Source organism: Dasypus novemcinctus, chromosome 21 (genome assembly GCF_030445035.2).
Source record: "Dasypus novemcinctus isolate mDasNov1 chromosome 21, mDasNov1.1.hap2, whole genome shotgun sequence".
Lineage (NCBI taxonomy): Eukaryota > Metazoa > Chordata > Mammalia > Cingulata > Dasypodidae > Dasypus > Dasypus novemcinctus.
Window position 1 is genome coordinate 61,821,564 of NC_080693.1, and position 14,029 is coordinate 61,835,592.

Consider the following 14,029-nt stretch of genomic DNA (forward strand, 5'->3'; position numbering starts at 1 on the left):
CTGCTTGCCACACCTGCCCGTCACATCAGCTCGCTGTCTTGCTCGTCTTCTTTAGGAGGCACCCTGCTTTGTGGTGTCTCTCATTATGTTTTTCTTTTTGTGTCTTTTGTTGCATCAGCTTGCCACTCCTGTCACACCAGCTCGCTGCCTTCTTTAGGAGGCACCAGGAACCAAACCAGGGACCTCCCATGTGGTAGGCAGGAGCTCATTCACTTGAGCCACATCCACTACCTGTGGATGAATCTTGAAATCATTATGTTGAGTGAAATAAGCCAGGCACAAAAGGACAAACATCATAGGATTCCACTTCTCTGAGGTATCCAGAATAGGCAAATTCACAGAGACAGAAAGAAGATTAGGAGCCAGAGGGAGGAGGGAATGGGGAACCATTGCTTCGTGCGTACAGAGTTTCTGTTCGAGGTGATGAAAAGGTTTTGCTAGTGGATGGTGGCAGTGGTAGCACAACATTATGAATGTAATGATAACACTGGATTGTATACTTAACACTGGTTATGTGGGATATTTTGTGTTATATATGTTACTACAATTAAAAAAAATTTTTTTAAAGGCTCCTTTTAGAAAGAGCCACCTTTCCCCACCAACACATGACCCCACGTGCTCTTTCCCTGCCGCTGCAGAGAGGCAGCCTGAAAAGTGACATCAATTGGGGAATAGTGGAAACACTGGTCTAGGCGTTAGGAGTCTCGGGATCCTAGTCCCAGACCTGCTCTCCTACTGGTCATGGATCTTGCCCATGTCACTTCCTTTCTCTGGCCCTCAGTTTCCCAATCTGTAAATGAAGACAGCACAGCTCCCCAGGCCATGCCCCACCGCCAGCTCCAGCTCGCACCACCCATCCCTCCTCAAATCTGTGCCTGGCCTCTAGTTTCTCTAATCTGCCAAGCTCTGACACCTCCCTGGGGACTTCATAAATGCCTTTCCTCTGCCTGGAAGACTCTTCCCCTCCCTCTTCTTCTGGCCAACTCCTGTTCAGCCTTGATGTTGCAGATGAAAGGTCACTTGCTTTGGGACTAGATTAGGAATCAATAGATAGACCTGACCTGGCAGAAAAACCCCTGCCATTAAATCCACAAGGCCATGAACAACTCCACAAGATGGCTGCTGGAAGAACCTGCGAGAATTAAAATTGGGATGAGATTTCCTCCAGAATAAAGAAGCAGCCCTGGATGGGAAGTGGATTTGGCTCCAAGGATAGAGCATCCTCCTACCACATGGGAGGTCCAGGTTTCAAACCCAGGGTCTCCTGACCCATGTGGTGAGCTGACCCACGCGCAGTGCTGATTCGCGCAAGGAGTGCCATGCCACGCAGGGGTGTCCCCTGCTTAGGGGAGCCCCCCGTGCAAGGAGTGTGCCCCGTAAGGAGAGCCGCCCAGTGCAATAAAAGTGCAGCCTGTCCAGGGGGTCAATGCACACATGGAGAGCTGACGCAACAAGATGACGCAACGAAAACAGACACAGATTCCCGGTGCAGCTGACAAGAATACAGGTGGACACAGAAGAACACAAGAACACACAGCGAATGGACACAGAGAGCAGACACCCGGGTGGGGTAGTGTGAAGAGAAATAAATAAAATAATAATCATAATAAATCTTAAAAAAAAAAAGCTGTAGCCCTGGATATTCTCCAGGTGCCTTATCATTGGGCCCTCCCAGGGGATTGAGCGGTGGGCTAATTAAAATAGCAAACAACTGGGATTCTTCCCTCTACATTAGTGTGGCAGTTCAACTGCTGCATTCCTTAGGTTGCACATTAGCAAAGGGGCAGAATAATTGCTGGTTTAAAAAGCAAGCTGGAAATCAAAACAACACTGTTCTTGCCTTTCTCCCCTGCTGGAACAGCATGCAAGTAAAACCAAAACTTGGCCATTTGTAATCAGTAGTGGGGAATTGTAGTCTGTAAATCAGCCCTCTCTCTTTTCAGCTCCTTGCTCTCAATCTGGGACCCTTAGTCTGTTATTTTCTCCCATTTCTCTTCTCTCTATTCTTTAATGCACTACTGGTCTAACCTAACTGGCTTGCTCTTGAAATGCATTTTTTTTGTAGCTTAGCCAAGAACCTAGAGAAAATCCGGCAGCACTAGGCTGGGCATCACAACTAGGTCAATCTCTATTTCTAGAAGTTTCTAGGTGTCCCCCAATAGGGGCGGTGAAGAATGTCTATCCCCTTGCTCGATACCCCAGTAGCTAAGGTAGTGCCTGGTACATATTAAACTACAAAAATTCTTGGATGGCTGGATATGGATAGAAGGAAAGGGATTTGCGAGCGGAAGCGCGTTGTGTCCGAAGGCGCTTTGTGAAGGACAGTGGGTCACACCCAGCCCCGGACGTTTGATGTTACTGGGGTCACGCGCTCCCCTACCACCCGCGGTCAGAAGGCACCCTCCCGGGGCTGCCCGGGACCCGGAAGCTGGGTCTCCCGGCCGAGAGCCGCCAGGCCATCAGTCCCACGTGGCCTGAGGCCCGCAGCTGATTGGCCACGGGCCGTCCCACCCCTTGGCCCGGAGCCCAGAATCGGCGCCCCGCAGCGGCGCGGCGGGCCCGAGACGGCGGGAGCATGGAGACGTCGGCGGTGGCCGCGGCTTTGGGGTTCTTGCTTCTGGCCGGGGCGGCGGGCTCGGCCCGGGACGAGGCCCGGGAGGCGGCAGCCGTGCGGGCCCTCCTGGCCCGGCTGCTGGGCCCGGGGCCGGCGGGCAACTTCTCGGTGTCGGTGGAGCGCGCCCTGGCGGCCGAGTCGGGCTTGGACACCTACCGCCTGAGCGGCGGCGGCGCGGGGACGCGGGTGCGCGTGGCCGGCTCCACGGGCGTGGCGGCCGCCGCGGGGCTGCACCGCTACCTGCGCGACTTCTGCGGCGGCCACGTGGCCTGGTCCGGCGCCCAGCTGCGCCTGCCGCAGCCGCTGCCCGCCGTGCCCGGGGAGCTGACCGAGGCCACGCCCAGCAGGTACCGCGCGCCCCGCGGCTGCCGCCCGCGTCCCGGAGCCGGGCGCCCGCCCCCTCGCCCAGGCCCCCGCCCCACGTCCGCGCTAGGCTGGTGGTCCGGGAACGAGGGCCACTGAGAAGGGCGCGCTGGCCTTCCGGCGACCAGCCGTGGCTTCAGTTCCGAGCCCTGCTGTGTCCTTGAGCAAGTCACTTAGCCCCTGGGAGCCCCAGTTGGAGTCACCTGGAAAATGTTAACAGCCATCTCTACCATGCAGTGCAGGTCCTGAAGGTTTCCCCGAGGATGGGGGTAGAATCGGTGGGGCCTGGTGGGTAAATTGTCCCACCTGCCTCGCCCCACCCTCTCTGGAAGAGGAACTCCGCCCGCCCCTTCTCCCCCGCCCCTTGTTCCAGCACTTGCCACCTTGGAGGAGCTCCATCCACACACTGGGAGAAGAGAGCCCCTCTCCCTTTCCAGGACAGAGACCATCTTTGCCCCGTAACCCTTACTAAGGCTGGGTGAAAGTGAAGAGGCTCACACAAGAGGCCCTGGAGGCGGCTGGGGCAGGGGGGCGGGACCTCAGGAATGCAGTGCCCAGTTGGGACCCTTCCCTCCTTAGGGAGATCCTGGGGCGGGAGCGCTGGTTCCCGGGCGGGGCCTCCCTCTGGCTCTTCCAGGGCCCTTGAACCCTGCGGGGATGGGGGGCCTGCCCTCTGCCCCAAGGTCTCAGCCCGGCCCGGCCCTGCCCGCAGGTACCGCTATTACCAGAACGTCTGCACGCAAAGCTACTCCTTTGTGTGGTGGGACTGGGCCCGCTGGGAGCAGGAGATCGACTGGATGGCACTGAACGGCATCAACCTGGCGCTGGCCTGGAGTGGCCAGGAGGCCATCTGGCAGCGGGTGCGTGCCCACCGGGCCCCTCCACACTCTCCTGCCCGCCACACTGGCCCGCAGCTGGGTGAGCTGCAGGGGCCACCCCAGGGGTCCCCTCCTGCGCAGCGTCAGCACCAGGTGCCGCATCTGGCACACAGAATAAGGGCGCCAGAAGTGGTTTGGTAGTGCCTGATGGCTCCAGCCCTCCGGAAGCTGAGGCATCGGTGCTTGAGACACGCTTGTGCGCAGCACTTCCCGTGCTAGGCCCCAGCCCCCCAGGGCAGGCCCCTCACTCCCCACCTCGCCTGGTCCCGTAGGTCTCATGAGCAGCTCTAGGTCTGCGCCATCTTCCCCGCCCTTACTCTTGGCCTCGGTTCAGGCTCTCACCCTCTCTTTGGATCCCCACAAGAGCCTCTGAACTGGGCTCCTGGCTCCCCAACTTCCTCTGGTGTCCCTTCAGAAATGCAGATCTGGCCGTGACCTCCCACTGCTCACCCCCCCCTCCCAGGAGTCCCCCTCTTGGCCTCAAGCTTTGCCTGGGGCCACCTGCAGCCTCCAGCACCTGGGCCTGGAGTCCCTGGGCTCCAGCTGTCCTTGCCCATCCATCAGGCCAACCTTGTTCCAGGAAGGCCCTGACATGGCCTCTCCGGCTTTGTGCCCCACCAGTCACCTACCTGCCAGAGGTGACACATCAGTGAACTCACCTGTTTACAGGTCTGTTTCTCCTGGACCATGGGCTCCTTGCAGGCAGGGCTCATATTTTGTCTTTGGAGCCCTAGCACCCAGCACAGAGAAGACATGAGTGAATGTTGAATGAATGAGTGAATGGAGATGAATTTATTTATGTGTGGTTGTCACCACCTCCTCAGGTGTACCTGGCCTTGGGCCTGACTCAAGCAGAGATTGATGATTACTTCACTGGTCCTGCCTTCCTGGCCTGGGGGCGCATGGGCAACCTGCACAGCTGGGGTGGCCCCCTGCCCCGCTCATGGCACCTCAAGCAGCTTTACCTGCAAGTAAGAAGATGGGGAAGGGAAGGGGGGCAGAAGAAATGCGGCACAGCCCTTAGCCCAGGGACAGTGATGTCTGGCCAGCCTCAGGGCTCGTGGGTACGGCGTGCCCTGGGTGAGGCAGGGGCCTCACACCCTGGGGGTCGGGTCATGGGGGCTGCAGTGGTGGTGTCACCGGCTTCCCCCTCCCGTTCTTCCCAGCATCGGATCCTGGACCGGATGCGCTCCTTTGGCATGATCCCAGTGTTGCCTGCCTTTGCGGGGCACGTGCCCAAGGCTATCACCAGGTAAGGGGCCCCCTCACCCCCCACCCAGTTCAGAGAAAGACGTTTTTTCCCCTGCAAGACATGATTAAGAAAAAGTTAAGCTCCGAAATTAGTTCTGGGTTTCATTCCTGGCTCTGCCACTGATGGGCTGTGTGACCTTGGACACATTGCATGACTATTCTGTGCCTCCCTTTCTTCGTTTGTAAAACAGGGGTGCTTACGCTTACCTGCTTTGCTGTAAGGGTTTGTAATTACACATATCTGTATTTAATATATCCGGCCTGACACAGTGTTAGCAAATGGCAGCTCTCGTTAGCGGTAGTGGGGCTCGCTGGTCTCCTCTTTCCTTTCTCCCCTCTGTGCCACCCACTCTTGTCTGCCTGGGGAAATTCTTCAAGGTCCCACTGAGACCTTCCTCCTTCAGGAAGCCTTCCCAGTCACTCTGACATTGGCCACCATGTCCTTTATGCCTGTGAGAACCTGCACTCGTCACATCGCTCAGCACAGGCTGCTTCCTTGCTGGCTGCTCCATTGCTCCCCCACTGGGCTACAGGAGCCTCCTTCATTCGTTCATTCGGTGAACATTTGTCCAGCTGTGTAGGGCGAGACCCACCTCTCGGCTGGGCCCAGGGCAGGAGGCAAAAAGGTGCCCTGAGCCCCTGCTCCTGATAGGAGACCCCCTGGCACAGGGTTACAATAAGTGAGAAGGGTGAACTAGATGTGGGCCCACCTTGGGGTCACTTCTGAATGGGGAAGAGGGTCAGAGAGGGCTCAGAGCAGAGGCAGTGTCCAGCCAGGTCTTGAAAAATGAGAGTTGTTTGTTTAGGCCAGTGGGGGGCTGGGGGTGGGGTAGGGAGAGAGAGAGCAAAAGTTTTCCACGATAGGCGCAACTTAAGGTGGGCCAGGAGTCACCGGGTGGACGGCAGGGAGGGACACAGGACGCAGCACGAGCAGGAGCAAGCGAACATCTGAGCTGTCACCCCCCCCCCCCCCAGGGTCTTCCCTCAGGTCAATGTCACCCAGCTGGGTAGCTGGGGACACTTCAACTGCTCCTACTCCTGCTCCTTTCTCCTGGCACCGGGGGACCCCATGTTCCCCATCATCGGGAGCCTCTTCCTGCGGGAGCTGACCAAAGAGTTTGGCACGGACCACATCTACGGGGCCGACACTTTCAACGAGATGCAGCCCCCCTCCTCGGACCCCTCCTACCTCGCCGCTGCCACTGCCGCCGTCTATGAGGCCATGATTGCAGGTAGGGTGCCCGGGCAAGCTCACCGTGACACAGCACTTTACAGTTTACAAAGCCCCTTCTTCACACTCTGTCTGAGAGCATGAGCTCTGGAGCCAGACGCCCAGTGCTGCCCCTTCTGCCCATCCGTGCAATGGGCAGGTAGAGGGCTGCCTGGCCCACCTAGGAGGCCCCTCAAGCGTTGGTATTGAAAATGCTGTGTTTGGTCTCTCCCGCGCTGCTGAGTTAGGTAATGGAGAGCAGGAATTACGGGATGCCCAAAGCCAGTCGTGTTCTTCCTGCTGCACAAATGGGAACCCAGCGCTGCTTCCTGCCACTTTAGCGGGGGGCCGGGGGGTCAGGAATGGCTTGGTGGGAGGCCCCTGTGTCAGCCTGGCGCCTGGCACCATAGTGGCTCAGGCGTCCTTGAGCAGGGCTGATTGAAGCCGACGCAGGCCCGCACATGCAGTGCCAGCATCACCGGGGAGCCTGAGGGACATGCAGATTCTCAGGCCCACCCGAGACCTTCTGAATCAGAACGCCTAGGGCCGGGGCCTGGGAACTGGTGATTAAGACCATGGGGTACTTCTAACGCACCAAGCAGCTTGAGGAATACGCTCCTGGAGCTGCCAGCTGTGGGTCAGGGGTTGGAGAAGATTTGTGTGAGAGAATAATGCCCACTGGCAGGAGGGAACAAGGCAGGGGGTAGGAAAAGCCCTGTAACTTCTCCGGATCTCTGCTGCCTCGTCTGTTCCCCCGGGCCTCCCCTCACCCCTCTTCTCTGCACCCCCACCACAGTGGACCCCGATGCCGTGTGGCTGCTCCAAGGCTGGCTCTTCCAGCACCAACCCCAATTCTGGAGGCCTGCCCAGGTGGAGGCTGTGCTGGGGGCCGTGCCCCGCGGCCGCCTTCTGCTCCTGGACCTGTTTGCTGAGTCGCAGCCCGTGTACAGCCGCACGGCCTCCTTCCAGGGCCAGCCCTTCCTCTGGTGCATGCTGCATAACTTCGGGGGCAACCACGGCCTGTTCGGGAGCCTGGAGGCCGTGAACCAGGGCCCCGCAGCCGCCCGCCTCTTCCCCAACTCCACCATGGTAGGCACGGGCATGGCCCCTGAAGGCATTGGCCAGAACGAAGTGGTCTATGCCCTCATGGCTGAGCTGGGTTGGCGCAAGGAGCCAGTGCCAGATTTGGGGGCCTGGGTGACCAGCTTTGCTGACCGGCGGTATGGGGTTCCCCACGAGGACGCAGAGGCAGCCTGGAGGCTGCTGCTCAGGAGTGTCTACAACTGCTCCGGCGAGGCCTGCAGGGGGCACAACCGCAGCCCGCTGGTGCGGCGGCCCTCCCTGCAGATGGACACCACTGTCTGGTACAACCGATCCGATGTGTTTGAGGCCTGGCAGCTGCTGCTGAAAGCCGCTCCCGCCCTGGCTTCCAGCCCGGCCTTCCGCTATGACCTGCTGGACGTCACCCGCCAGGCAGCCCAGGAACTGGTCAGCTTGTACTACGGGGCGGTGAAGACCGCCTACGTGAACAAGGACCTGGTTGCCCTGCTGAGGGCTGGAGGCATCCTAGTCTACGAGCTCCTGCCCGCCCTGGACGAGGTACTGGCCAGTGACAGCCGCTTCCTGCTGGGCAGCTGGCTGGAGCAGGCCAGGATGGCCGCGGTCAGCGAGGCCGAGGCCCTCTTCTATGAGCAGAACAGCCGCTACCAGCTAACCCTGTGGGGACCAGAGGGCAACATCCTGGACTATGCCAACAAGCAGCTGGCAGGCCTGGTGTCTGACTATTACACTCCCCGCTGGCAGCTCTTCCTGGAGGCGGTGATTGAGAGCCTGGTCCAGGGCACCCCCTTCCAGCAGCACAAGTTTGACCAGAGGGTCTTCCAGCTGGAGCAGGCCTTCGTCCTCAGCACGTGGAGATATCCCAGCCAGCCGCAAGGCGACACCGTGGACCTGGCCAAACGGCTCTTCCTCAAATATTACCCGCGATGGGTGGCTGGCACCTTGTGAAAGACCTCCCACCGCTGGGCTGTGTTCTGCCAAGACTGCAGCCCGGGGCAGGTTCCCGGGGCCTGGAGCTGAACTAGCACACAGATGGTCCCCAGGGGTGGGAGAAGGAACCTGACACCTGCTGGAGGGATCGGGCTTGGGGGAATTAGGAGGGAGGAGCTGCCCTCCACCACCACGCGGAATATGGGATCAAAGTACTGTTTCTGTCAAATCAATAAACTGATGAATCAGCCCTGTCTTTTGGGCCTGTCTGAGTGACGATGCCTGGGAGGGCTCAGGGTGACAGAAGGGGCCCTGGCATTGGGCCTGTACTCCCAGCCCCCTGGCTTCTCCCCTGACCTTTGAACTGAGAGTTCCCTCCTAAAGCATTTACTTTCACACCCTCCGGGACAAACTTTGGAAACACTTATGCCTGTGGGACAAATGCAGTGCCCTGTACCCAGGGTGACGCCCCTCAGTGCCCAGGGGGGAGCCCATACCTTCTGCTTGCAAAGCTAACACCCTCCGCCCCTCCTTCTGACTAGCAGCCAAGGCCGGTGGGTGTTCCAAGCTGTCGCCTCATCTCTGCCTTGACCCAGAGGAGGATGGGGAGAACCGGCCAGCAGGGACCCGCCGCCGACTGGCTCAGCCTTGAGATTGCGCGGCAGACACAACAAGGGGCGGGCCCGGGCGGGCGGGGGCGCGGCGAGGCGGGTGATGCTCGGCTGCGCCACCGAGGCTAGCACTCGGCGCGCGGCTCCCCACGCGGCTGGCTCCCATGGACCGCACCGTGGTGCTCGTCACCGGCTGCTCCTCGGGCATCGGCCTGCACCTGGCCCTGCGTCTGGCGTCCGACCCGTCCCGGCGCTTCAAAGGTGCGTGGGAGTCAGAGATAGAGAAGGGAGCGGCGCCCCCTCGGAGCCGGCCTCGGTAGGGCTAAGCAGGGAATGGAGACTGTCGACCTTTCCCCAAACCTCCAGTGTACGCCACGCTGAGGGACCTGAGAGCGCAGGGCCCGCTGTGGGAGGCGGCGCGGGCCCGGGGGTGTCCTCCCGGCTCCCTGACGACGTTGCAGCTGGACGTGAGGGACTCTGATTCTGTGGCCGCCGCCCGGGCCAGCGTGACCGAGGGCCGCGTGGACGTGCTGGGTGAGCCTCCCAGCCACATGTGCAGGAATCTACACACACACACACACCCGGGTCCAAACCAGGATGCCCCGAGGCCCAGGGATCCCGAGGGGACAGCTGCCCAGCTGCGGGCGGTGTGCGAGGCGGCGGGGTCGGGCCTCTGTCCCCGCAGTGTGTAACGCGGGCCGAGGCCTGCTCGGGCCGCTGGAGGCGCACGTGGCGGGCGCCGTGGGCTCCGTGCTGGACGTGAACGTGGCCGGGACGGTGCGGACGCTGCAGGCCTTCCTGCCCGACATGAAGCGGCGGCGCTCGGGGCGCGTGTTGGTGACGGGAAGCATGGGTGGCTTGATGGGTGAGTGGCCGAGGGCGCGGTCTTCGCGCACCACCCGCGCCTGCAGGCGGGGCTCGCGGCCCTGTGGTGGGCGCTGCGGGCTGGGGCTGCCCTGGCTGGCGCCGGGGAGGGGGTCAAGAGCTGCGCCCACGCCCCTCCTCAACCTCCTCTCCCCTCCCAGGGTTGCCCTTCAATGCTGTTTACTGCGCCAGCAAGTTCGCGCTGGAAGGTTTATGCGAGAGTCTGGCTGTTCTGCTGCCGCCCTTCGGGGTCCAGTGAGTCGCCCCCCAACCCGCCCTGGGGAACCCCGGCGCCCCGGGTGGTTGGAGCCACTCTCAGGCGTGCTCTCCAGCCCCGCCCCGGCTCCCACTTGGTGCGTCCCAGGCGCTGTCCTGGGCACTAGGGCTTCGTCTCACCTCCCGTGCCAACCCGCCGGCGCGGGGTGGGGACTGTCCTCGCGCAGCACAGTCGTGGGCGGTTAGGTGACCGGCCCAAGCCCGCACAGCTGTAAGCGCGGCGCCGCCAGGCTCGCCTTTTGACGCCAGCGTGTCCCGCACCTTCGAAGGGTGTGGAGACGGTTTCAGGGGTTCTGGTTGTGCCCAGCGCCCCGCTGCCCGCTCACAGACCGCTCTCAGTCCTCCCTCCCCAGCCCCGCGGGCCGCTTGGGTGGGCGGGGGGCGCTCCGTGGCTCCCCGCGCCCACCCGCCGCTCTCCCGCCCGCAGCGTGAGCCTCATCGAGTGCGGCCCGGTGCGCACCGCCTTCCAGGAGAAGCTGGAGGGCGGCCCGGGCGGGGCACTGGACGGCGCGGACGCCGAGACCCGCGACCTTTTCTCCCGCTACCAGCGCCACTGCGAGCGGGTCTTCCGCGAGGCGGCGCAGGACCCCGAGGAGGTGGCGGAGGTGGGCGCCGGGCGGGGCTCCGGGCGCGGGGCGGGCCGCGGGCCGCCCTCCCCGCGGGGCCAGCGCGTGTCCTCCCGCCGCCGCAGGTCTTCGTCACCGCGCTGCGCGCCCGCAGGCCGGCCCTGCGCTACTTCAGCACCGAGCGCTTTCTGCCCCTGGCGCGGCTGCGCCTCGCCGACCCCAGCGGCTGCAGCTTCGTCGCCGCCATGCGTCGCGCCGTGTTCGCGGATGAGACCACCCAGGGCCCCGACGGCGCCGAGAGCAAGACCAGAGTCGGAGGACCGGGGGGGCCTGAGCTCAGCGCTCCTCCTGTCGCCCCGCAATAAAAGATTCGTCTCCCGCGGTCTCCCGCGCCTACCCTTTGCGTCCGCAGGGGTGGGGTGGGGGCCCCGGCTGCAGCGCCCTTGCGCGGCGGGTGGTTGTGTTGAGGCTTCCGAGCGCGCGCGGCTGGTCAGGTTAGACCCGGTTATACCTGGGCCCAAACGCAAGCCCAGGGAGCGGCAGGCGCTGGCCCGGGGAGACGCCGCAAGGCCGCCGCAGAGCCAGGACGCGAGCAGACCCTGCATCCCGAGGGCGTCTACAGCAGCAAGTTAGTCCGACCTGGGTGGGGAGGGGGCCAGCCCGTGGCTTGGCTCCATCAGCCATGGGACCTCAGGGAAGCTTCTTCTGTTTTCTTCTCTGTAAAATGGGTATAACAGTACCTACCCCCTGGATTACAATAAGGATTGAGATAATGCCCCAAAATGCTGGTAGAGCAGTCTTCTTAGCTAGCAACAGCTATAATTATTACTAGAGTTACTATTGTTAAGAGTCCCATGCAGAAGCCAGATGTGTAAAGGAGGAACAGGACTAAACGAACCAAAGAAAGACAGCCCCCCGCCCCAACAAAACTCTCAGCAAGAGAGACCCCCACCAGTTCTGGAGCTACTGCTGACTGAGGGCTTCAGCTGCAGCTCCAGGCCTGGCTGATTTGCCCGGTGGGCTGACCCCTTGCCTTGACCCGCAGCTGGGGCTGGGGTGACAGAAGCCATTGAAGTGGGTCTGCAGGGCTGTGGAGCCAATCCTTGGAGCCAATCTCTGGTGCCTGAGAAGTAGTGGCAAACAACAGGCTAGGTGGAAGCAGAGGAGGGAGGAGAGACCCCGGGGGAGGGGGGTGCTGCTGAGGTAGCGAACAGGATGTGTGGGGGAAGGAGAGGGGAGGAGGGGAGATGGTCATGTGGGGTAGGCAGGGCCTGGCCCAGAGAGCCTGGAAAGTGGGGAGAGGAACAGACCAGGGTTCTTGAGGCTCCGACCTGCCCTTACTCTGGAGAAGAGGCTTCCTGGGCCTGTTGGATTGCCTGCTGCCTCTATTCTTGGGGGAAAATCAAGAAGGGGCCTCATAGTCATCCATCCAGCCCTGCCCTGCCTGCCTCACTCTGCTGGCCCAGACTGATCTGCTGTTGCTCTGCCGTCTCTGCGGCATCCAAGAAGGCTGCAGGAAGGGGAAGATGGCCTGAGCCTCGGAGGCGTGGCACCTACTCTCAGAGCTGGGCTCTTCTCCCAGAGGCTGTTGCTTTGGACCTCTTCATGACAGACTCACAAAGTCACCCCTGGGGAGGGACTGCAGTGATGAGAGAGACCAAGTGTGACCCATCTCTCTTCTATACGTTCACACCCGCAATAATTTCATGGAGTCCCATGACTTTGAGTACCATTTACAGGCATGTCTTGAAGATATTATGGGTTCAGTTCCAGACCGCTGCAATAAAACAAGTCACATTTTTTTTTTAGTTTTCCAGTGCATTTAAAAGTTATGTTTACACTATACTGTAGTTTTAACTTTATTTTGTACATTTAATGATTGAAAATCTAAGCAATTAAAAACTAAAAAAACACAAATAAAAACATTTCTTAATTAAATGTACTGGATACACATAAATTTTTTTTTTTAAGATTTATTTCTCTTCCCTTCCTGCCCTCCCCCCGCCCCGGTGTCTGCTCTCTCTGTCCATTCACTGTCCGCTTGCATTCTTGTCGGCAGCACTGGGAATCTATGTCTCTTTTTGTTGCATCATTTTGCTGTGTCAGCTCTCTGTGTGTGTGGCGCCACTACTGGGCAGGTACACTTTTTTTGCATGGGGTGGCTCTCCTTACGGGGCACACTCCTTGCATGTGGAGCTCCCCAACGCAGGGGACACCCCTGCATGGCACGGCACTCCTTGCGCACATCAGCACTGCGCATGGGCCAGCTCCACATGGGTCAGGAGGCTCTGGGTTTGAACTGTGGACCTCCCATGTGGTAGGCAGACACCCTATCAGTTGAGCAAAATCTGCTTCCCTATAAAAAAATTTTTTTGAATCATAAAATGTTACACAATATATTTGGTTCATAGTAACACAATCATACAGTATTTGTCCTTTTCAGTCTGGCTTGCTTCGCTCAACATAATGCCCTCCAGGTTTATCCATGTTATCATATGCTTTACAACTTCATTTCTTCTTACAGCTGCGAAACATTCCATCCTGTGAATAGACCACAGTTTGTTTATCCATTCCTCTGTTGATGGACACCTGGCTTGCTATGAATGAACATTGGTGAGCAGATGTCTTTTCTTGTCACTTCTCTCAGTTCTTCTGGGTATATACCCAGTAGTGGTATTGCAGGGTCACATGGCCTCCATGTGATGGGCCCTGCGCTCTCAGCCTCCACAGTGGCTGTACCATTCTGCATTTCCACCAACAGTGAATAAGTGTCCCTATCTCTCCACATCCTCTCCAACACTTGTAGTTCTCTGTTTTTTTAATAGTGGCCATTCTGATAGGTGTGAAATGATATTTCATTATAGTTTTGATGTACATTTCCCTAATGCTAGTGATGTTGAGCATTTCTTCATGTGTTTTTTTGCCATTTGTATTTCTTCTTTGGACAAATGTCTATTCAAGTTTTTTGCCCATTTTTATATTGGGTCATGTATTAGTCGGCCAAAGGGGTGCTGATGCAAAATACCAGAAATTGGTTGGTTTTTATAAAGGGTATTTATTTGGGGTAGGAGCTTACAGATACCAGGCCATAAAGCATAAGTTACTTCCCTCAACAAAGTCTATTTCCACGGGTTGGAGCAAGATGGCTGCTGATGCCTGCAAGGGTTCAGACGTCCTGGGTTCCTCCCTTCCAGGGTCTTGCTTCTCTCTGGGTTCAGGGTTCCTGTCTTCCTGGGGCTTGCGTCTCTTTCCTCTGTGAGCTTACTTTCCAGGGCTCCAGCTTAAGGCTTCAGCATCAAACTCCAATAACAAAAACCCTCCAACTCTGTGCCATGCCTTTTATTTGTGAGTCCCCACCCACCAGACTCAATGCCCTACTGGCACAAGAGGTTTACATAATTACTTAA

At 59.2% G+C, this 14,029-nt stretch overlaps 2 protein-coding genes across 3 annotated transcripts; both read left to right on the top strand.

Annotated features, from left to right (window-relative positions):
- The first annotated feature begins 2,533 nt into the window (after positions 1-2,533).
- NAGLU (N-acetyl-alpha-glucosaminidase) lies at positions 2,534-8,561 on the top strand. 2 transcript variants are annotated; one of them, XM_012530620.4, is made up of 6 exons: positions 2,534-2,961; positions 3,690-3,837; positions 4,680-4,826; positions 5,022-5,107; positions 6,082-6,338; positions 7,113-8,561. In XM_012530620.4, the coding sequence occupies exons 1-6, from the start codon at positions 2,576-2,578 to the stop codon at positions 8,321-8,323; spliced, it is 2,235 nt and encodes a 744-aa protein (XP_012386074.2). In that variant the 5' UTR covers positions 2,534-2,575; the 3' UTR covers positions 8,324-8,561. The 2 variants fall into 2 exon arrangements, with proteins under 2 accessions (XP_012386074.2, XP_058140270.1); XM_058284287.2 differs by lacking the exon at positions 2,534-2,961 and adding an exon at positions 3,121-3,219.
- Positions 8,562-9,050: 489 nt separating this feature from the next.
- Positions 9,051-10,999, top strand: HSD17B1 (hydroxysteroid 17-beta dehydrogenase 1). The gene is made up of 6 exons (XM_004472460.3): positions 9,051-9,177; positions 9,283-9,450; positions 9,602-9,781; positions 9,942-10,035; positions 10,484-10,661; positions 10,748-10,999. Exons 1-6 carry the CDS (start codon positions 9,081-9,083, stop codon positions 10,985-10,987), a joined length of 957 nt encoding a protein of 318 aa, XP_004472517.2. The 5' UTR covers positions 9,051-9,080; the 3' UTR covers positions 10,988-10,999.
- The last annotated feature ends 3,030 nt before the right edge of the window (positions 11,000-14,029 follow it).